The sequence below is a fragment of the Delphinus delphis genome, chromosome 10 (genome assembly GCF_949987515.2).
Source record: "Delphinus delphis chromosome 10, mDelDel1.2, whole genome shotgun sequence".
NCBI lineage: Eukaryota > Metazoa > Chordata > Mammalia > Artiodactyla > Delphinidae > Delphinus > Delphinus delphis.
The window spans coordinates 37,054,186-37,077,748 of record NC_082692.2 but is presented as its reverse complement, the minus strand read 5'-3'; the positions used below and the strand labels follow the sequence as shown (position 1 = coordinate 37,077,748).

General features: G+C 50.9%; 1 protein-coding gene across 1 annotated transcript in view; it reads right to left on the bottom strand.

The window, feature by feature from the left end:
• Window positions 1–23,563, bottom strand: part of MDGA1 (MAM domain containing glycosylphosphatidylinositol anchor 1) — a 53,361-nt gene that overhangs the window by 7,238 nt on the left and 22,560 nt on the right. The window contains exons 2-12 of the mRNA XM_060021297.1: window positions 17,037–17,176; window positions 12,900–13,074; window positions 11,603–11,799; window positions 10,705–10,837; window positions 10,194–10,463; window positions 7,973–8,302; window positions 4,794–5,087; window positions 3,684–3,968; window positions 1,925–2,076; window positions 911–1,088; window positions 644–667 (exon numbers count right to left, since the gene is read on the bottom strand). Coding sequence (XP_059877280.1) covers window positions 644–667; window positions 911–1,088; window positions 1,925–2,076; window positions 3,684–3,968; window positions 4,794–5,087; window positions 7,973–8,302; window positions 10,194–10,463; window positions 10,705–10,837; window positions 11,603–11,799; window positions 12,900–13,074; window positions 17,037–17,176 — 2,178 coding nt within the window. The remainder of the gene's footprint in view (window positions 1–643; window positions 668–910; window positions 1,089–1,924; window positions 2,077–3,683; window positions 3,969–4,793; window positions 5,088–7,972; window positions 8,303–10,193; window positions 10,464–10,704; window positions 10,838–11,602; window positions 11,800–12,899; window positions 13,075–17,036; window positions 17,177–23,563) is intronic.

Genomic DNA, 23,563 nt, shown 5'->3' with positions numbered 1-23,563 from the left:
TTGTGATATAATAGTAAGTGGGCTTCTCTATTATCTAATTAAATCACAGGATCCAGTGTTAGGTCTAACTACTGTAGTTTGAAATACTAATGAAATGATATTTAGAGATGGCTGCAAAAACTTTTAGGTGATGTGAAAACATTGGATTTCCACTGATGACAGAGTCACAGGTAGTGATTATACCACATTCCTACATTCATCACTGAAGATGTTAAATTTCTAGAAGTTAGGGAAAATAAAGAAGTAATTGTATGCTCTTCCAGGGTCCAGTTTCATGGACCCTCATCCTTTGTAGGGGTGGTCCATGGATCTCAGACTAAGGACCTCTGCCCCAGGGAACAGAGAATGTGGATTAGCCTGGTCTTTCCATTTTTCTTTTCGGGACAGTGGATGGTGCTAAGTGAGGACAAAAGGCCCTGAGTTAGAGAGATGTTCTCCTGACTCCACCCGCACTTCAAGCCTTTAAGCCCCAGAATAAATCCTGGATGCAAATATCTCCAAGCCCAGCCTTGCTCCCTTCTGCTTTTTCTGCCAACTTCTGGCCTCCACACTATTTTCTCTCTGGGTTATCTCTTGGGGTCCCTCCCACCCGGGGAGCCTCTGTGTCCCTAAAGGGAAGGGGAAGCGGGTAGGGGTGTCTCACCTGACAGATTGGGAGAGTTGATGGCTGAGAAAGCAAGCAGGAAAACCAAGTCAGAACCAAGGTGTGGGGCTGTGCAGAGGGTGCGTGGGCTTAGGAACAGGGTCCCCAGAGTAGGCCTGGGGGCCAGAGGCTCCTGGCCTGCAGTGACAGGATAGGACACTGCACATTGGAGAACCCCAAGCTCAGGAACCATGTGGGGAATATGGAGGGGTCCCCTGGGCATGAGATGGGCCCACCTATTCCACCACCACAGCCACCACCACCTACGCTCTGTGTAGTGGATGATGCGGGAGGCCGTATCTCCAGCCCCGAAAGTGGTGTAGGGCGTGAGGCGGACCTCGTAGCTGTGGGGCACTCGAAGGTCGGTCAGGATGTACTCCAGCAGCTGCCCCTTCTCCACACGCCGCACCGGGATGGCCTTCACCATGGCGTTTTGCTGATTCAACTGTAGATACATGGAGTTCCCAGATGCCCGACACCCTCCACCTAACACCAGCCCAGGCCCTGGTGTGACTTTCGGGGGCAGTGCAGGGGGGCAGAAAGAGCAAAGGACTAGGAAGCCAGGCCCTCAGTTTCCTCATCTGTAAGATAGAGCAATCACCCCTTCCATGCCCACCTCCCAGGGCTGTCTTAATAATAAGTGATAGTAACACGTATTGAAAAATTAATGTGTGCTAGGCACTGTTCTACATGCTTTGCAATTATTAACTCACTTAATCCTCAAAATAATGATCCTATCAGTTGGAATAGTATAATTACCCCCATTTTACAGATGAAGAAACTGAAACCAAACAGATGTAGCTTGCCCAAGTTAATACAGAACTGAATTCTAGCTTAGGCAGTCTGCCTCAGAGTCACACTCTTACCCTCCACCCAACTACCCCTTAGTCTGGGCAGAACCACATGCAATTAGACTGGACTCGAGACTCGTATAGTGGCTCTGGCCTTGTGTCCTAGAGACCCTGTAGATGAGACTTAAGCTCATGCTTTAAGCTTCTGATATAAGAGTAGATTCTCTGTTTTGTGAGCAGGACTGGCTTTACCCACCTTCCCCCACATGAACCCAGCAGACCCCTGCCTAATTCTCAGGGCTGTGCCCAGAGCATGGGTTCAAAGGGGACAGGTCCCTAGAGCGTCCCAGCTCCTGTGTCCAGAACACTTTTTCCCTGGCTCTGAAGAGTTATCTCTAAGAGGGTCAATGTGTCTCCAACCCCTTCCCCCTGGCTTGATGAGTATTCCCAGGGCCAGCCTGCACCTGAGCCCCTGTCCCCCTTGGCCCACCTGGCGGACACTGAGTCTGTAGTTGAGCAAAGGGTCGACAGCGTCAGGCTCCCTCTGGGTCCACTGCAGCACGTAGGAGTAATTCTTGGACAGCTTGTGGCTGCGGGTGGGGTTGGGGGTGTCGAAGTAAAACTCCGGGCTGTAGGCTTTGGCTGAGAGGGCCGGGAGGGGGGCACGGGGCCGTGAGGCGCGGGGGATGAGGGGAGACACAGAGAGAGGAGGTGCAGGAGAGGGCGACAGAAGAGGATGCGTGGTACGGGGGGGCGGGAGAGACAAAAAGAAGGAATATTGTGAGGAGAGGAGATGGTGGGAGAAGAGGAGATTGGGGAGAACGAGGGGTAGGCGGGGAGGTGGGAGATGGAGGAAAGGGAGATTGGGAATCCAAGAGGTGGTGTTGGTGAGAAGGGAGTGGAAAGGCCAAGGAAAGGACGGAAAAGAATAATGTGGTTAAGACACAGAGAAGGGATATTAGAGAAAACACAGGGGAAGAGAATTGGATAGAAGACACCAAGAAGGGTCATGGATTTTGAGGTAGAAGGAAGGGAAGAGAGATAGCGGCCAAAAGGTGGGGAAGACAGGGAAAGTGTGGGAGAACAGGGGAGGGGGAAGGAGGTGGGAAATGTCACAGGGGCCTCTGGCTGGCAGGGCTGGGTGGGGTGGGGAGGGGCTGGGTAGGTGGCCAGTGACCTGTGGCCCTAGCCCCCCACTGTGAGTGAGGAGATCCAAACAAGAGCTAAGGGGCACCCAGTCAGTCAGAGGCTGTTGGGAGAGCGGGGGCACAGTAAAATGGGGGACAGGCACACCTGGGGCTCTCCTCTGGGGTGCTGCTTCTGACAGGGTACCGGCTCTCTCCAAGGGAGGAAGAGAAGGGAGTGGGTCCGGCCTTTCCCCTCCACTCTCACCACGACCTTCCCTCCTTTCTGACTCACCCACGCCCATCTGCAGCCCCAAAATGCCCACCTGAATGACGTGAAGAGATGGGGCTGAAAGGGATTTCTGGGCACCGAGGGGCCTGAACCTCTAGAGTGACAGCTCAGGAAATGTGTGCTGGCTGGCCCAGCGTCACCCACGACGTTCCAGAGAAGCTGTTGAGGCGCTTCTTCCCTCCTCTAAGCTACAGCTCAGGCCCCTCACATTGGGCCCTTAGTCAGGAAGAGATTTCCTATCTGCAGCCTCTAGGGCCAAGGACGAAGGAGGAGGGGCTTGAGAAGTGACGGCTGAGATGCGGCGGTGCCCAGGCCTTGAGCGGGTCGGTCTAAACCTGACGTGGACAGGGCTGGAGGGAAAGCGATGCCTGCTACTCAAACAGGTGGAAGCAGAGAGCTGGAAGGGGTGGAGCCTATGCCTCACGTAGGCAGGGCGTAAGCCAGGTGTGAATGGGCCTTTAAAGGCAAGGGCCCATACCTGGTGCTCCTGGGGCTAGAGGGGCGAAGTCTAGGCCTGGTGAAGGGAGCGGGCCTGTTAGATGCCAGGAGCCGGGCAAAGCTAAAACAGGCGAGGCTTAGGCCAAGTCGAGGCGGGCCTCGAAAGGGGAAGGCCTAGACCTAGAGTGGGCAAGTGGAGGGTTCAGGGCAGCGAGAGAACGTCCCGGTTATTTCCGGGAGGCCTGCGCGGGATCTGTACCTGGCATGGGCGGGTCCTGGAAAGGCAGGGCCCTAAAACAGGCGCAGTGAGGCCGGAAAGGGCGGGGCTGGGGTTGGGGCGGAGCCTGGCGCCAGGTGGGCGGGGTTGGCTGGGGCGGGGCAGTCGGGACACTCACCCGAGACCTGGAAGAGGCAGGCAGCGGAGCCCACGTCGTTGGAGATGCTGCACTCGTAGCTGCCGCTGCTGTCGCGGGTGACGGCGTCGAGGCGCAGCTCGGAGTGGTCGGGGGCCTCGGCGGCGACGGGGACGGCAGGCGGCAGAGTCAGCAGTTGCCCTTTGAAGCGCCACACAGCCGAGGAGATGCGCTGGGGGCTGCCTCGAAGCAGCGAGCAGCGCAGCAGCACTGGCCGGCCCAGTGCCTGGCGCACGTCCTGGGAGCTGGGCTCCACCTCCGGCGGGACTGGGGGCGGGGGCGGCGGTCAGCGGGGCCTCTCTCCACCGAGTGGGGTCTGAGGAGCGGCCCCACGGGGAGGCGACGTACTCCCCCCTACTCCCGCCACCCCTCCCCCCACCCCCCAGCATCCTGGAAGGGTCTCAGGGTGGATACATACTTACAACATACAAAATAGACACACTCATACCTCCCCGACCTGCAGATACCTACTCCTTCCCAGCCGAGCTTCCCAGACTGGGCCTCTATTCATGCCTCAAATGGTCCCCTCACCCTCCGTGTAATGAAAAGCAGCATAACGTAGGGATTTACAGCATGATCTCCGGAGCTAGATAGCTTAGGTTCAAACCCCAGCTCTGCCTCTAACTAGCTGTGAGATCTTAGGCAAGTTACTTAACATCTGTGTGACTCGGTTTCCCTATTTGTAAAAATGGGTGAATAACAGAATCTCTACATAGGACTGTGGAGGGCTAGATGAGTTAGGGCATTGAAACACCCAGTGCTTGGCACGCGGTAAGTTAACTCTCGTCATTATACTATCAGAAGCAGTGTGTTCCCTTGAAGGTTCCTTCCTCCTTCAAACTCCCAGTTTCACTTGGCAAAATCAGTTATTTCTTTGCTCACTGGGTCCCTGGGAATGAAGATGGAGTAGAAGTGCGGCAAGAGTCATGGACCTCCATGTCTTAGAGCACGGGGGTCAAGGAGGGTTTAGGGGTATCAGCAGAGGGGTTTGGTTGGACTAGGGTGGGTGAAGGGGTGAAGAGGGGGCAGGCCTGACTGTAAACCGGGAGGGACAGCTCTGGACGGTAGTCTGGGTGGGGCGGTGGGACTCACACTGCACGTTCAGCTGCACCTGGGCCTCGCGGGGGCGCACGTTGAAGCCATTATAGCGAGCCGTCTGGCAGCGGTAGGTCCCACTCATGTCGCGGCTCACACGCTCCAGCCGCAGCTTCCCGTCCGAGGTCTCGAGGGGCAGCCCCGAGGGCAGCAACGCAGCGTCCTTGTCCACACGGGACCAAAGCACAGGCGGCCGCGGCTTGCCCCGCACCTCGCACTGCAGCTCGGCGGGCGAGCCCTCGCGCACGGTCACCACGGCCTTGCCCTTGGGCACGCTGATTGTGGGAGGCACTGCGGGGCAGGGAAGAGGTAGGAGCGGGGTTAGAGCTTCCCCTCACCGCCCCCCCCCATCCCCCAGCCTCTGCTCTGGGGCTCCTGCTTCCCTCCCACTAAGTGCGAGCCTCCTTTCCCATCCCTGATGTTCCACAGATCCTGCAGTATCTTCAAAGCAGAACTCCCCTCCCCAAATCCTCTCCACCTCCTGGGTCTCTACCTCAAGGTCTCCCAACTCAGAAAGAGTGTTGAAGTCGTCCAGGCCAATTCTTTCTATCCCCTTACCCCCAACATTACTAAGTTTGGGGGATTCCACCTTTTATTTATTTATTTGGGGGGGTTCCACTTTTTAAATAGTTCTGCTAAATATCTTCTCCCTCAATCCCTTCCTTCCTGCCTACTGGCCCTGCTCTAGTGAAAGCCTCCATCTTCTCTTTCTGGAGTGTTATCACAGGTTGGTAGCCTGTCCCCCAACATCCTTACCCTTTCTTCAAAAGTGAAAGAATATCTGGGCTTTAGCAGGACACACAGCCAGAATAAAAACTGTATTTCCCAGCCTGCCTTATGGCTAGCTGTGGTCACATGACTAAATCCTGGCCAAGATGGTGTGAGTCTTTAAATGGAGAGGCAGTGCCTCTCTTCCTCCCTGCAGGCTGGAATGCAGACTGATGGCTGCAGCTGGCACTGCCATCGTGGACGAGGGGGCACATGCTAAAGATAACAGAAAAGCAAGACAAGATGGAGCCTGGGGCTCTGAGGATTTGGTGGAGCAGAGCCACTATTCCAGCCTGGACTTCTCACTCTTACATAAAGAAGAAATACACATCTAGCTCATTTAAAGGCACCATTATTTAGGTTTTTTTCTGTTATTCACAGCCAAACCTAATCCAACCCAACACATTGCCCAAATTAAGGGTCTTTTAAAGACTTCCATGGGTCCCATCCCATATCACATCAAACAAATTAAATGTCTACATTAAATATAAATCGTAAATAACTCTACAAGGCAAGCTGAAGTCCAGTTATCTAGTTAGCATAATTTATACTCTGTAAACATTTATACATTTATTGGCTTTAATTCTGCAGTTTTCCCTTTGTATTTTGGAGCCAGTTAATTTTAATTTATTTTTCCAATTCTAAACCGTCTCCACAGGTCCTTAAAAAGCTTCTATGTCCTAGGCATCAAGCTGATGAATGAAATGAAGGAAATGGCCCTGTACCCCATTGATTTCCCTGTTTCTGAAACACCCCAGCTCCCAACCCTTCTTTGCCCCCACAAGATAAAGGGCTGTCCCATTTTGAGGCCATACTGCCCTCAGGCTAAAGCTCAACCTCCTTGGCTCTTCTAACAAGGCCCTTGTGCTCTGGCCTCTGTCAACCCCCAGCCTCATCTTCCTTTCCCATCCTGTGCTCCAGCTGTGGGATCCACTTGTAAGGAACATACTTCCTGAACACAGCAAGTCTCATACACCTTGGGGGCTCCCTGTCCCTCCTCTCATGGGCTTGAGCACGGGCAAATGCTCACATGGAAAATGGCTCCTCTAAGAAGCCTTCCCTGATGACCCCGGGCAGCCTGGTACTCCTCTTGTGCCCCCAGATGCTCTGCAGACCCCACCTTTAGCTCCTGAGTCTTATCTAAGGTTTGTCCTTCCTTTTCCTCCACCTTGCCTGACCCTTCTGCAACAGGTCTATCTCTCTGTCTAGGCAGTGAGCTCTGATGATGGGGCTGTGGCATTCGTGTCTGAGTCCCCAGCTCCTCACCCCAGACATGGCTCTGTGATTTGCAAAATGGATTTGTGGAATCTGTGGAGGCCTAGTCCACTCCCAAAGCCCAGCTCAGGTCTGTCTCCTTCTGGAAGCCTTTCCTGACACCTCCAGCTACACCTGGCCTCTCCCTGTTCAGATGTCAGGATGGGAAGAGCTTCCAAGGCCATCTGGTTCAATGTCTCATAGAGGAGAGACTGAGGCCCAGAGAGTTGAAGAGGCTTAGCCAAAGTCAGCCAGCAACTCAGTGCAAGGTACTGGGGGCTGGAGATGAGATTCCAGAGACCTTCTCCAAAGTCACTCCCTCCAAACTCTTATAATTTTCAAAGTGTAAACCCTTCAGGGGTGGCTGAGAGCAGGTTCTGAAGTCTGGTTGCCTGGGTTTGAATCCCAGCTCCACCACTTATTGATGTGTAACCTTAGGGAAGATTCTTAAACTCTCTTAGCCTAAGTTTCCTCACCTCTAAAAACTGAAGATGAACCATCTACCCCATAAAGTAAATCATGAAGGTGAATGAGATAAATATAAAATCATCAGAACACATAGTAAACACTCAGTAAATGTTGGCCATTATTTCATTATCGTTATTTATTATTATTGGAATAAAGACCCAAATCCTCTGCAAAATCTGGCCCCTGCCAACCTCTCCACTCTCATCTCACTCTATTCTCCCAGCCACACTCTCCTTCTTTCAGTGCACCAAACACTCCATGTACTTTCCTGCCTCGGTGCCTTTGCATATGCTGATTCCTTGGCCTGCTTTTCTCTTCCACCCTCCCTTTGCTCTCCTTTGCCTACTAAAATCCTGCCCCTCCCTCAGATCTCAGATCAAACCTGCTATCTTAGGAAACTCTTTCCTGACTCTCATGCATCACAGTTTGCATTGATACATTTATTTGTGGGATGATCTGAAAAACATTTGCTACTAAGTTCAATGTGGCCTGTTTTGCCCACCACTTTACTCCAGTGCGTAGCATAATGCCTGGCATATAACAGGTGTTTAATAAATGCATATGGCATGAACAAATGATATCCTCCTCGCTGTGGCCTCCCTTTCCCAAGCTGCTGCCCCCACCTCCCCTCTGTGGGTCTCTCCAGCCCCCTCATACCTCCCTGTTGCCCCCCTCCAGCTGCCCACCTGTCTCAGAGGAGATGTTGACCTCGACGCTCAGGTCGGGCACAGGTGCTCCCGGGAAGGAAGCCACACACAGATAGGTGCCGTAGTCGCTGAAGTGTAGGTCAATGAGCTCTAGGCTGCTGGTGACAGCGGGCAACTCAGGGTCATTGCGAGTCACCAGCAGCCTCTTGGACATGCGTGCTGGCTTGCCATTCTTGAACCACTGGTAGGTCACCTTCTCCTGGGGCACTGCATCCACATGGCATGACAGCTTCAGGTCCTGGCCCAGCTGTATGTTCTCGCTCTCTTTGATCACATCTGGGGTGATCTGGAATGTGGCATTCTTCATGGCTATGGGTGGATGGGGAGGGAAAGGTGGCTGGAGCTGGCCCAAAGCCAGGGTTCCCTGTCTCACCACCCCCATCCAGATGCAGCTTCTACCCTCCAACTGGCCTTCCTGGAGTTTGGGGGCTACGATCCCACTCCCAGGAGAAACCATCACTTTTTCTGCTTGGAAATTGTTCTCCTCTCTCAGATGTGTTTCCAAAAGTTAAAAAAAAAAAGCTCGCTGTAGAAAAGTGGGTTTAGTAATCAATACAGCCACTGTTGACCAAACATACGCTATGAGAGGCCCTGTTCTAAGCACTGTATGTGGGTTTCCTCGTTTAGCCCATCCCACAATCTTTGAGGGAGGCATTTTATTTTCCCTATTTTACAAAGGAGGGAAATGAGGCTCAGACAGTTTAATTCACTTGCTCAAAGAAGTATTGGTAAATAGCCAATCTTGAATTCACACTCAGAGCCTGTGCTCTTAACTACTACGCTGCTTTATTTTTATTGTTGTTTTAAACCCAGAATATACAAAATACAAATTTTGGAAAGAGGCACCAGAATGTAACACTGGTTCTACCTAGAGAATGGGACTGAGGGAAATTGAGGGGAAATTTTTAATTTGCCCTTTTGTGCTGTTTAGCTCTTTGCAACAAGTTTGTGTCATAAAAAAAAAAAAAGACCAATACAATCATTTTACATGCAATTACATAAAAATACAGAATTTAGAAAGAAATGGTCTGGCCTCCTTTAAAAATCTAAAAATTGTTTTATGTATGCCAAGAGTTAGACAGAATTCTTAATATTAGGTGCTCATTGGAAAGGACTCTGCTACAAGAGCCATAAATCAGGACTGGGCTGAGTGAAGCAGGCTGTATGTCACCCCGAGAGGTGACCACAAGTATTTGATGAAAATGGCAATCTTATCAACCCAGGTTTTAAAGGGCGTATGGATCAGGTGGAGAAGAACAATCTTCTGATGGGCAAAGTACCATCAAAGGAAACAGTAGTCATTAGATAACCACAGTTTGACTATTATCTTTCTCACTACTTAATCATAATTAAGTAAAAAGTCATAGAGAGCTAGCTTCTCTTAGTGAGGAGAGTCAGGGAGAGACTGGTCAGTGACAGATGAACAAAGAAGAGTGTTCATCAGAAGATGCTCAATTGAATTTGACAGAAGCTGTACTTTACTTTCAAGTGCTAAAGAGCTGGAAACAAGCCTGGATCTTTAAAAAAAAATTTTTTAATAAATTTTAAAACAACCACCTAAAGCTGCACAAGAATTTAAAGTTTCCTCCTTAAAGCAGAGTAGTAAAATCAAGATCTTATCGAGCAGCTAATGATAATTACTGAGGCTGAAATTTAGTTAGGAAAGTATTTGTACTTCTTTATATTGTGCTCCAAGTTTTAATCATTTTTACATTTAGTAATTATCTTTATACTCACTGAAATGCTTTGCTAATAAAGATTTACATATGAGGTATGTGGAAATGTGTGTTATTTTCACTTTAATTCTATTAATCATGTAGAAACCATTGTACAGGGAGAAAGTCAGGAACTTTCTCTTAGAGTCTGGAATGTCCACATTTAGCTTTTTGCAGCCTCAGTTTCCCAGTCTAAAAAAAATCTAGGTAATCAACACCAGCCCTTCCTACTTCTTGGGTTGTTGAGGTTATATTTGAAAATGTATTGATTGTAAACTGTAAATAAAACTTTATGCAAATTTTAGTCCTGCCATCTGCTGGCAGACACCTGAATTGCAGGGAAATCAAAGTGCCTGGAACCTGCCTTCTCAGCCTACCTCCCCTACCAAGGAGAAGCAGACAGGCCCCTTTCCCATTTCAGTTCCCAAGGTACAGGGACCCTGTCTGCTTCCCAAGTTTCCTTCCACCCCTCCGGAGCCACGTACATCGCACCAGGAGGTTGACAGTCTTCTTGGCAGGGTTGCCCACATTGTTGGTGGCTGTGCAGTTGTAGTAGCCAGAGTCTTGGGCCTGCACTGAAGGGATGCTGAGGGTGCCACCCTGGGCCAGGGCACCCAGGGGCAGTGGACCTGGTCCATGGGACCACTGCAGCTGGGGCAGAGGATCACCGCCTGTCAGCAGACACTGTACCGTCACATTCTCCCCAGGGTTCACCACCAGAGTTTCGTTCACAGACAGCTTCAGGGCTGGTGGTGCTAGGAGGACAAGAATGGGGTCTTAGGGGACCAGGAGGCAGGGCCAGATGTGGGGGAGGAGAATCAGGGAGCGAATGGGGGCCGGGGAAGGTCTGCAGGGGGAGAAGGGAAGGAGCAGGCAGGAAGGAGGAGGGGAAACACTCGTGGTGATGTGCTTGGAGTCTAGCATGAGATGGGCACCACCTCCTGGTTGAGGACTCAGCCCAGGTGGGAAAGGGGATGGGTGGGGAAGTGCCTGTACCCGTGGTGTTGGTGAGCCAGAAGGTGACGGCCTTGTCCGGGATGCCACACACGTTGCGTACAGACACCTGGCAGGTGTAGCTGGCATAGTCCTGGGGCCGCAGGTTCTTCAGCTTCAGGACCTTGGTCTCCCCCTGGGCAGTGACCACTGGGGTGAGGGGCCTGCTTGGGTCTCACACACATTCACCAAGCACCAGAGGCTAAAGCAAATTCCTATTCAGGACTGAGCCTGGGGTGGATGGCACACTCCCCATACCCTGGGCTTCCATGGGTCTGAGGGTGTCCTGGTACACACTGGTCAGGACCAGGCCTCAGTTTCCCCATTCTAGGAAATGGAAGGGTAACGAGGGAATCCTGCTCTGTCTTACAACCCATACAAATATAGGGCTGGCCCTACAGGCCATGGCTACATGTGGAGTTCTGACAGCCACCTAGGAAAGCTGCCTCTGAACACTCTCTTGCAGGATGGCTTCATCACCATCTCCTAGGACTGCAGGAGAGCCATGGGAAGTGACTCATCTTTCTACCCCAACTCCTGCTGTTCCTGCTCGTCGTTCCAAAGACCCTGACAGCCAGCAACAGGCAGGGATGACTTGTCTGCCCCAGGAGGTGCCTCTCCTAACTGGCAAAGTTCTTAGAAGACATGTTGCCTTGAGGAGTCTCCTGTCCTCACCACTGCTTCCTGACCTTTCTGTCTCAATTCTGTCTGCCCCAGGTGGTCTGAAGCCCAATCAGAATGCTTGCTTCTGATGTCAGAAGAAACTTGTTGGAGTCAGGGCAGTCCCTGGAACTCCAGATGGTGAGGCTTCAGCCCCCCTGGCCCCCTCCCTTGTGGGGTGCAGGAGGAAGAATGTGGGGTGAGCCATGAGGAGACCAAGCCAGCTGCCGCCCATCCTGACCTGGGTGTAGAGGGGCTCATAGATGTCGACCCCATTGTCCTGGCTGTGAGACAAGGTGTCCAAGCCCCGCTTCCAGATGAAGCGGGCAGGTGGGTTGGAGTTGACCGTACAGCGCAGGAACACCGTCTTCTCCTGGTAGAAGTTGCCTCGAACGTCGCTCACTGTCTGGTGTACTGTCAGCACTGGCTCGTCCAGGTCTGCAAGGGCACAGCCCCAGTGGAGTCAGATGTGTGACCCCCTAGGTGGAGGGCTTGGGCCCCTGGCAGCTCTCAGGGAAAATTAAGCTACCCTCATGGGATGCTTCCAGAGAGCAAGATGCTCTCCCAGCCCTGCAAGCTTGAGCAACCTGTCAGAGGCAGGGGACTGGATGTGTTGGCTTCTCAGCAGTCCCTCCCCAGGGATCTGCATTGGCTGGGGGGTGGGGAGGGCGGGGGTATGTGTGTGTCTATCTTCACCCTCCTATCATGGGATGGAGGAAGCAGCTGCACACTGGAAATCAGGCCATGCCTGCCAGACCCTTCCAGCTGCAATAACTTGAGAAACGACCCTCAGCCCCAGGGTTTGTCAGGCCCCTGGGTGGCTGAAGGGGGACAGAAGAGAGGGCCTGGGGTTCCACCACTCTATCAGGTCCCACTTGGGGCAGGGGGGTGTATTTAATGGATAGGTTCATTGTAGATATTAAGATGGTGGCAGACAGACCTTTGGGCCTGGCCCCACAGCTTCTGGTACCTAGGTCAGCCTGGATGGCACAGAGGCGGATGGCAAGAAGGAAGATAGCCTCTGAGTGGTCAAGGGAACATCCGTGGATGGCAGGCAGGGACTGAGGGCTTCCCATTCAACCTGTAGCAAGGACTGAGGCGTGCCTGGTCCTGCAGGTGTTGGGATAGGGAAGTTTCAGAGCTTCCCTGGGACAAAAGCAGAGACATGAGGTACTGTGGGAAGGACACTGGACCATAATGAGAAGAGGCCTATGCAGTGAGCAAGTCACAAGCCTTTGGTCTCAGCTTCTTCATCTGTAGAATGGGTATAATCCAACCTGTCCTGCCCTCCCTGACCACTTTGCAGGGATGCTGCAAGGTTCATATGGGATTAAAGATAGAGATGGGTGAATGGTATAAGGTAGTGCACATCAAAGGAACATCAGGGATGCCCTTCTCTATCCCGGAAAAGAGAAAGTCTCTACCGTTGTTCTCCACGGAGGTGCCACTTCTCTACCCTTCTCCCCACTCCTCCTTCCCAGCCTGAGCCCCCAGAAGCAGGCCCCTGGCCCGGGTACTCAGAGGCAGACCCGACTCACACTGCACATCCACCCGGATGGACTTGATGGCAGGCACGCCCACGCCGTTCTCAGCCTTGCAGTAGTAGCGGCCGCCCTGCGTGCGCGCGATGCGCTCGATGCGCAGTGTCTCATTGAACACCGATGTTTCCTGGAACTTGTCCGACGCGCTGCCCGCGGTCTTGGTCCAACGCACCTGGGCCAGCCAGGCAGGGCAGAGTCAGACGGCACAGAGGGGGAGGGAGAGGGGGAAGGGGAGGGGGAAGGGGAGGGGGAAGGGGAGGGGGAAGGGGAGGGGGGTCCCCGCCCACCCCCATACTTTTCCACGAGTGCACATAAGGCATACACAGGCCTGCAAAACTAACCCAAACAGCCTCGTGGGAATGCACGCTGGAGGTAGGACCTCTCAGTGAAGAGCCTGGGGAATCTGGGGTCAGGTGGAAGAGGCTTTTGAAAAGGCAGTATGTGCAGTTGTTAGCATCATGGATTTGCGGGCAAGTTACCCGACCTCTCCTGCCTTCCTTTCCGCATGTGTAAAATGGAAATATTACTCCCTTCCTAGGCTTACTGAGAAGACTAAATGAGTATATAATTCATTCCTGGAAAAGTAAGAATTTGATTAAATTTTCGTTATTCCACTTATTAGCTTAGTGGCCTTGGGTAGGTTACTCATCTCCTAGCTTCAGATTTCTCATCTGTGAAAGAGGTCTATGTGATAGCCAGCCTCCACCATGGCCCCCCGTGGTCCCCACCTCCTGGTATTCACACCTTTCTGTACTTTCCTCCCATTTTGTACCAGGGCTGGTCTGTGTGACCAATAGAATTTGGCAGGAGTGACGGTGTGTCACTGCTGTTCTCATCTCCTCACCACCCTCAACTCTACCCTCATGGACCCAGGGGTTACAAAACTTGGGGAAGGCTACATGCAGTTTCAGGACATTCAGACGTAGATCAGAGGGTGCTTTGGAAAAAGAACAAGACCATGAAAATGTTTTTGCTTTTTGTACTTGACATTTTGCAGTTTTACCATGATTTATCTAGATGGGGTTTGTTTACAAATGCTTAGGACTTGGTTTATCCATCTGAGAGTTCATACCATTCTTCAATTCTACAAAATTCTCAGGCTTTATCTCTTTAAATGTTGCCTCTTCTAAGTTTTCTCTAGTCCTTGCAGAATGCCTAAATTTGTTACAGCTTCTCATTCTATCCTCCATGTCTCCCAACTTCCTTTTCACATTTTCCATCCCTTTGTCCTCTCCAGACTGCATTGTAGCTGATTTCCTTGGATCTATTATCCAATTCACCAGTTTCTTCTTTAGCTACTTCTATGGTATTGAGGCCAAATTTTTCTAAAGACTATTATTTTTTATTTCTAGGATTTCTATTTGCTTTTTCCCATATCTTAACTGATCAGGTTTTATAATCTCCCATCTTATAGATTCTATTCCTTCCATTATCTCTTTAAACATTTTAAGCACATTTATTTTAAAGATCCTTTCATATTGCTCTATCATCTCTGTTTTCTCAGATGTGAATTGTTCAATTATTTGGGTCTATGGACTGGCTCTCCTGGCACTGTATTTTTAGATATGCTTTAAAATTTCACCCCATGGGCTTGTATTCAGTAGGAATTATCTTCCTCAGAACTCCCACTTGGGCACTGACAGGCCTGTCTGTGGTGTAGCTTTATGGTTGCCTATGCCCAAGATATATGCATTCACAGGTTTCAACCAATTTGGGTATTTTTCGGCCATGCCCCGCGGCATGTGGGATCTTAGTTCCCTGACCAGGGATCGAACCCATACCCGCTGCATTGGAAGCACAGAGTCTTAACCACTGGACTGTCAGGGAAGTCCCAGTTTTTATATTAGTTTCTCAGCTTAAGGTACCCTCACCACTTGGATAGTGCAAGACACAGACCGGATTAGGGTTATTCCCTCATAGGTGACTCTGTTTGCACCCACACCCTGAAGCAGAAAGTCTGCTCCCTGCTGTGGCTCTGGGCTATGGGGCAGAGATCTTCTGGTCCCCATTCATAGGTGGTATCACTCTTATCAACCTTCCAGCTTTAGGTAAGAAGTCCAGTTCTAGCTCCAGTCATAGATGGGCCTGTGGCCTCAGCGCTTACCCCCCATGTGTGTATTAATACTACTACCCCTGAGGTGAGTACGCAGTTAAGTCCCTCAAAGTACCAGTTTCTTCAGCTTTTGCTCACTACCATCGCTATAGATTTCTTCTTCATTTTAACCATAGAGAGCCCCTCTCTCTTGCTATTAGTTTGGAGTAGGGAATTCCATGCCCACTCATTCTTCCATCTGACAACAAACTGGGCTATGAGATGATACTTGCTCCACCCCTAGACTGGATGCTCCATGACAACAGGAACTGCAGCTGTATCCTCAGGACCCATCACAGTACTTGGCACATAGCAGGTGCTCAATAAATATTTATTGTAACGAAATGAGCAAAAGGCACTAGAAGGCATTTCAGGACAGGTAAAGAGCAGTGGCTAAAGCAAGAATGAACAGGGTGTATTTGGACAGGTTCACTGAAGACGGGGTGTGAGGAGGATGGCCGTGGGACATCAGACAGGACAGGCAGGTGGGGGCTGGATTGTGGGGGGGTGTCTTTAGTTCCACCCCTATGAGCCTGAACTGGGTCTGGTAGGTAATGTGGAGTCATCGAAGGTTTCTGAGCAGGGGAGTGATATCATGTAGCAGGTCTAAGGATGATGATTCTGGGAGCAGGGTACAGGAATGGATTGGAGGGGGAGATGTAGGAGAATGGGAGGCCAGTTAGAGTCTACTGCAGTGGTCCAAGGGACAAGGCTAAAGGTCTGACCTCAAGGGGTAATGAGGAATAGAAGGAGACCCATGCAAGAGACATAAAAAGAAAGGCCTCGGAGCCTGGCTAGGTGTGGGGAATGATATGCGGCTGAGTTAAATATGAGCCCAAGGGTTTGAGCCTAGGTAGCAGGAAGAATAATGAAACTACAAATGGAAATAGAAAATGGGTGCATGGACTCACAGCCACAGCCACAAACGACTCCTACATGTGATGCGCAAGGGGACACACACAGATGGCCAGTGCAGCCTGAGGGAGAGGTGGGCCAGCTGCCTCCCTGGCTTTAGGGAGCATCATGCCTAAAGTCACACCTATGCAAACACCAACCTGAAGACTAGCAGCGTTGTTTACACTTCCAAAAAACAACCTTAAGAAGGAGGAAGCAGTGATGATAGTTTCCGTTTGAAAAAGTCTTTAGGAGTTTTCTTGTCCATCTGCTTGTCTCAAGACCAAACCTACTAAAGCTGTCCCTGTTCCCAAAATTGTCCCCCCAAAAAGGATTTTGCAATCACTGTGCTTCCTAGGATCCAATCAAAACCTTTTCTGTTGCTTTTAAAGGTCACCGCAGCTCGCCAGCAAATTTTACCCATCCCTCCAGCCCACCCTCCTGCCTCCACCTGTCAGCTCTCAGTGATAGCCAGCCAATACTTCCTGCCTGAACCAAACACTTAGTCTGGGACAAAATCCACCCAGATTTTCCAGATCCGCATCTTCTGTTACTTTCTAATAGCTTTGAGTCTCTTAATGTCAAAAGTGTGGGGCTTGCCTACCGGAAGCCTCCTGAAGTAGGAGGAAGTGTACCAAGTTACAGAGAATGCTGGTTCTGGATGTGAATTCTGCTCCCACCCTCACAAGAGCTGGGGACCTTGGGAGTTTACCCAACCTCTCTGAACCTCGATTTCCTCAGCTTAAAATGGAGGCCCTGATGCCTTCCTCACAGCACGGCTGCGAGGCTCCAAAGAGAAAACACTGGAGAAAGTAACGAGCATAGTGCTTGGCGCGTGGTCTGCCTTCAAACAGTGGTTGAAGGTATATATCTGATAGAGCGTCTGCTCAACAGATACAGGGATTGGACCGGAACTGGACAACTGACATTCAGTTTTTGCCCTCAGTCATCAATATTTCCAGGTGAGTAAGCCCACAGCCTCTAGCCCTTCCCCACAGGGTTTATTTTCCAGCTATTTCCCCAGCCCCAGGCTCCTGTCTTCTGCTGACGTGCTGCTGCCTGTCTCTAGTCACAGCTCCCACTGCCTCTTCTGATCCCAGAGCGGGGTGGGGCAGGAGGGGCCTGCTCAAGCCAGGCCAGGGGCTTACCTGGGGCCGAGGGTGCCCGGTGACAAGGCACTGCAGCACCAAGGTGTCCCCCTCCCGGATGGTGTAGACGCGCTCACTGATGTTGTCCTCTTTCACCACACACGCCTGGCCCGCGTGCACGATCTGAGCCTGGGCTGGAGCTGGCGGGAGATGGGGAGGTTTAGACAGGAGGCACCAAGGCCAGAGGGGGTCTGAGGCTCCCTCCTGAGTGTGTCAGGGGGAGGGGTCAGCCCAGACTTCTCCATGACATCCCTCAGAGGCCTGATCCCATCGAGCTCAGGAAAGAATCCTCCTAGGGCCCCGGGCCAGACCAGAAGGTCCAGGGACTCAGGACAGGGGCAATTCCTCCCCATCCCACGGCCCTTGCAAGAGATCTGTGCTCTTCAATGAGCTGAGGACTGTGAGGGGGCTTTGTAATCTGTGCAGAGTGGTTATCACCCAGTGAGCATCATGTCTTAGCAGCCCCCTGTCGTGCAGGCTGCTGGTGCTCTGCCCAGCTCCCTGTATCTGGCAGGTGCCTCCACTCCCAGCTGCTGTGTTAGCTGCTAGGCACGCAGAGCTCACCTGCCCCAGGGAATTGCCCTCATCCAGTGGGAGCTGCCTGGACCAGACATGCCTATAGGAGGTCATCCCTTCCCCAATACATACACACCCCAATGACTGGTGGACATGATGCAAAAGCCCAGCCACCTTGCCTCAAGCTGGGGTGACCACGGTTCTGTTCATGCTCCAGAGGCCCCCTACCCCACCCCAGGGAACAGGCTGAGACTAAGTCAACTAAACCACATTTTCACCTGGCTGTTTCCCTTGTCCCCTTTCAGTTGGTCCTTAGAGCACTTTCTCAGCACCTCACTTGCCTGAACTCACTGCCACCAACAATCCAAGGCTCAACCTTCAGCGAACCTAACTAAGATGGCCCCCAGCCCCAGGGACTGCACGTTCCCCTCACCCAAACGCCTGTTACTTTTCCCTCATTGCTCTCTGAACCTATGCCAGCCTCCTCTCCAAGGGAGAGAAGTTCTCACCGGGGGCCTGGAAGCTCTCACAAGACTTTGGATCCTCCCTAACCTCTCTCACAGTGGCCAGGGCTGGGGGACCAGAGCTGCGATATGGCTGGGGGACCCAAAGGGAAAATGATTGAACCAGAAAAGTTCATGGCCCTCCTTCAGTGTCTTAGCCCCACTGTCCTGAAGGCAAACCAGCCCCCAGCCCACCAGTACTTGGGCTCTGGGAAGGAGGGCAAGGCCCCCAATTTCAAACCTGTCTGCTCACATATGAGGATGGAGGGAGTGGAGGCAGGAGAGCTAATCCAGGGCACGAGGGACACAAGGGGGTGAAAACTCAGTCCTTGCCCTAAAGAGGTGCAGGGAGGTGAGATAAAACCGGTTCATAAAATGTGTAATTTCCTCCGGGAAGCATTCCATGATTGACCTACATCCTCCCTCCTTCTGTATCCATCACTTTTCCAGTGCAACAGCAAAGCATCAATCTGCGTGTCTACCAAATTCAGCATTCTTATCTTTCTGCCTACCAGACCATGAGCTTCACACCTTGGTATCCCCAGCGCAAAGCCTTGAATATAGCAGGTACTCAGTGAACACTGAATGAATGAATTTATAGGAATATGCCATGGTGAAGTTGCTAAGCATTGTTAAGAAAGGTAAAGAGGAGGTGAGAGGAGAGAGACATCACTGTCTGCTGGAGAAAGAATCACAGAAGGCTCTATGGAAGAGGCAGCTTTTGAACCAGCCCTCAGAAAACAGGGGGGCTTCCTGCAGGTTGATAGGGCAATTTTATATTCCATATTACCCGGGGTAAAACACTAGTGATTTTTGGACCTTCATTTTCTCATCTCTAAGATGGAGAGAATGCTACCAACCCTGAGAACTCACAAGGGTGGATGTGATCATCACACAGGATAAATGAGAAGTGCTTAGTAGAACTCTGATGTGTTCTACTGTTGCCACAAATAGCACCTTAACAGAGTCTTTCCAACCAGCACTGATGGGACAGTCATGAACTCATTACAGAGGTGGGTCCACAGAGGCAGCCAGGGCACACATCAAGAAGTTTGTGGGGCAGCCATCTGGGGGGTGATGTAGGCTGTGTTTAACCATGAGAGTCTCTGCAAACAGTGGCAGCTGCTACCAACCCAGAGTCTGAGTGTCCAGTCTGGCTGCCATGGAGGAATGAACCTAGGCTAGTTGTCAGGAGACAAGCTGTGTGACCTTGGGCAAGTCAAACCTCATGGGCCTCAGTTTCCCCACCTATAGGAGGGGAGTGTATTAGATGACTTCTGAGGTCTTTTTTCAACTCCTACTTTCTATGAATTTTATAAACAGCACGTGGGCCCTGTATAAGATGCACCCTGGAATCTAGGGAATGGGTCTGAAACTATCATCCCCTGCAATGAAAATGCTTTGGGAAAGATAGCCATCTGTGGCCAAGGTCCTCAGGAAAAAACCCACCAATGTGTGATGTGTGTGCCAGTTGTTGATAAGCCCAGAAGGCTGCATGGATGTCTGCAAGAGGCCTGGGGTGCCTCTCAACAAGGAAGACATTGATTTAACAGGCTCCAATGGAAGATAAGCTGTAATCTTGGACACTGTGGCTTGCCCGTAGCCAGGCAGTGTTGTAATGAAAGACACTTTGGTGACTGATAAGGAATACTGAAAAAGAGCTGGAGAGCTGGACTTTCTCAGGACCTGGCTAGCCCAAGCCAGAAAAGATGGGGCCTGGCCAGCAGACACAAGGCCTCTGGCCACCTGACAGGTACTCTTCCTCATTGGACATTGGGCTATGAGCTGGCATCATGGGTGATGACATCATTAAGATTATCTAACGCCCTTTAATGACATTAACTCCTAAGACTATCCAACTCTAAAATAGTAGAACCACTTTGGAAGAGATTTTGGCAGCACCTACTCAGGCTAAACAAGGGTACACTCCATGATGCAGGAATTCCACTCCTGGGTATGTACCCAATAGAAATTAGTGCTATGACAACCAAACAATAGGTCTGAGAACATTCATAGCAGCTTTATTCATTATAGCTAAAAACAAGAAACAACCCACATGTCCATCAAGAGCAGCAAGGATGAACAAATTCTGGCATATTCATACAATGGAATATTACACAGAAGTGAAAAAGAGCTACAGATAGACACAACAACCCTGTTGAATCTCACAGCACAGTTTGAGTGAAAGAGCTCAGACATAAAAGAGGAAATAGTGTATGATTTCATACATTTGAAATTCGAGACTGGAAAAACCAACCTTATAGTAACAGAGCTCTAAACAGTGGTGGCCCTTGGGTGGAGGTGGGCAATTATTTACTGGGAAGGGCACAAGAGAAGTTTCTGGGGAGGAGGTGGGATCCCATCTCGTGAGATGGGAATGTTCATAGTCTTCATCTGAGCAGCTGTTACACGGGTGGATGTACACGTAAAAATGCATCAAGGTATTTGCTTTAAGATTTTACTATATCACTTTACACTTCAATTAGATTAAAAAAAAAAGAGCATCCACCCCGCTTTGATGACATTGTCTGTTGATGTTACCCAGCTTCCTCAGGTGACACTAACCATTACAATTACCCACTCCCTTTACTCTGAGTCCTATTTGAGGAGCCACTTCCCATGGCTGACTTCTTCCCGGTTCAGATTTGCCTTCTGTTGCAAGTGCTGCCTAATTGCAAAGCACTCAGACCGCCTTGGCATAGACATTCCAACTTGCCCATCACCCCCGCTGAGTTTCGTTAACATGAGTCAGCCTGCCCCACTCTGCTCACCCCTGGAACGGCTGGAACTGCTTTCCGACCCTAAACCAACGGAGATCCCACCAAGTTACAGACCCCCAAAGGGGTTCTGTCCCACTGAGCCTCAGCCTCTCACTCTACACACCCCAGGAAGTCACTACCAGCGGCAACATTTTCTGATTCTAAAGGCAACCAGGCCAGGGCCTGAGTCAAGAGGCACCATGACATAATCCCTTCATTCAGTCTATCAAACAACAAAAGCAGACCGCTGCCCTGGATGCTAGAGAGACTGTCATGAAAAGCAAACAAAGACCATCTCTGAAAGAGCATTGTTGGGGAGATGGATGGCAAACAAGGAAACAGAAATGAACGGATGGTTTCAGAGTGTGTTAAGTGCTAAGATGACCCTAAAGCAGGGCGTCATGAAAAAAGGAACAGTGGGCAGAGAAGGGATCTGCTGGAGAGAGGTGGAAAGAGCAGACAATCTGGGACTAATTTCTGGCTCTGCTACCCACTAGCTGGGTGACATTGGGCAAGTTACTTAACCTCTCTGAGCCTCAGCCTCTTCATTTGTAAAATGGGAACAATAATGCCTTCTCCCAGGGCTAGTGTGAGGGTTGAATACAATATATGTAAAACATCTGGCCAAACAGTATGTGTTCTGTCAACAAATGACAGCTCCTGAGATGATTAAATAGGAGCAAGAGGTGGGGACAGAAGACCACCCTCTGTGGCCCCCTCTATATCTCAGGGGTGGAGCCGCTCAAAGCAGACACTAAACCATTAGGGATGTTTCATGAACGTGTTCAGAGTTCATGTTGAGGACTGTGCAGGGAGTCGGAAAACCAGAGGGGAGGGATGGAATGGAGCCCTTTCTGAGTGTCCCTCTTACACACTTAACTCTCAGAAAGTTACCTTGTGACTTTTAGCAAGTTATTTAAGCCGTAGTTTTCTCATTTGTAAAATGGGGTTGTGGAGAGGAATAAATAAGTAAACTCAGGTAAAGTGCTTAAAACTGCCTGGTACACAGTAAGCCGTCAAGCATGTCAGCCAGCATTATTATTCCGTAAGTGATCCTGCACTCCTCTTAAAACCCCACCTCCCCAGGGGACTGCAAGGCCTTTGCATGAAAGGACGATGTCTTATCTGCCACAGACGATGAGGCCTGTTACATTCCTGGGGTCCACTGTATATTTGCAAGCTCCTTGCCTCAGTTCTGAGAGCCAGAAAGGGCACGTCCTAGTTAGCCTCCTTTGGCAGAGAAGGAGACTGAGGCCTGGAGAAGGGAACACCCTGTCCACTCACAGACACAGGACAGTAGCAGAGCTGGGACTCGAACCCAGGCCTTCTTCCCACTAGCTTGGAACTCAGTTCACTGCCCTCCACGGACTCCTCTACCCCCGCCTTGTGTCACTAGGGGAGCCCTTTGCAATGCATATTCCCAGGCCCATGCAGAACCACTAGCCCTGACTCTTCAGGGGCGGGCCTCAGAGGTTGTATTTGTAACACGCTCCCTTTGAATTTCAGAGGCGCTGCTGGATTTGTTTATCTCTGCTTGACGCCACGTTGGTGGATAGAAAATAGGAAGGATTGTGAAACAATTTCCCTGCTTCTGGCCTATGAGACTTCTGCTATTTCACTCTCCCAATATTTAGCAACAAACACCACGGAAAAGGAAAACACTGTCTGCCAAACCTGTGCGCCATAAAATGCTCACAGATAGCCCATCGCCAAATAAGGATGCGGCATCTTCTCCCTCTCAGAGTCTCGGCACACAAGAGTATACTATTAAAGGCCCTGAAAAGTCCTGCAATAAACACATCCATGTAACTTGGTTTAATCCAGTGCTTTCCACTTGACCATAAAGCTCTTTCCTAACAGAGTATAATGGCTGTGGAGCCAAGTAACATTCCCCTCCCCAGCCCCTTGGTTGAGAGTAACCAAGCGGCATGAGACATGTCACCAATGAGGCAGCATCCTAAGGAGGGCAACTGAGCAGAAATGGCAAGTCCCTGGCACATGCTTCTGGTCTATCAGCTCACTCCTTTCTACCTCCAAAAGTGTACACCCCAAACCGTAGGTAGGGGTGGGGACTGCCAGCACCCAGGAGGCCCAGTGAGGAAGCCACAAACTCTCAAGGACGCATGTTAAGGCAAATTCCAGCTTGCTCCGTGGCCTTCTGAAGAGAATTCTCACTGGAACCTAGAAGGGGAATTTCATCAAGGACCCCCATCCCCCATCAGAGAATTTTCTCCCCAGCTGCGAGCCAAGGGGGTGGGGGACACTGGCAAAGTACACGAGGATGCAACAGTAGGATGTGGAGCCAAACAAGGCTGACAGACAGCAAAGGGAATGAAAACCCTTGATGAAAAGCCCCATCACATCAGCTTTCCTGCAGCTTTCCTCCCCACCATAAATTTTAAAAGGTTAATCATGACCAAGTGGGATCTGGTGTTCTGCTTCCCCCTCCTGACTCTTTCAGGGGAAGTGTGTCTGCAGGCTGCAGAAACTTCCAAACAGAGCAGAGTGGTGGGAAGGCAAGGAGAGAAAAGAAGAAGGGGGTGCTGCCGACCCCCCCACCTGAAGTTGGTTCTATCTCCCAGTTACTGGATGGCAGGGCAAGTACCATCACCCTAACCACCTCCTGGAAGCATCACTGAGTGTTCCGGGCCAGGCGATATGGAAACAGAATCTGTGGTCTGGTCCTACCTTCTGTCAGATAGTCATTCAACAAATCCTTATAAGTGTGACGTGCTGAGCTTGGTGCTGG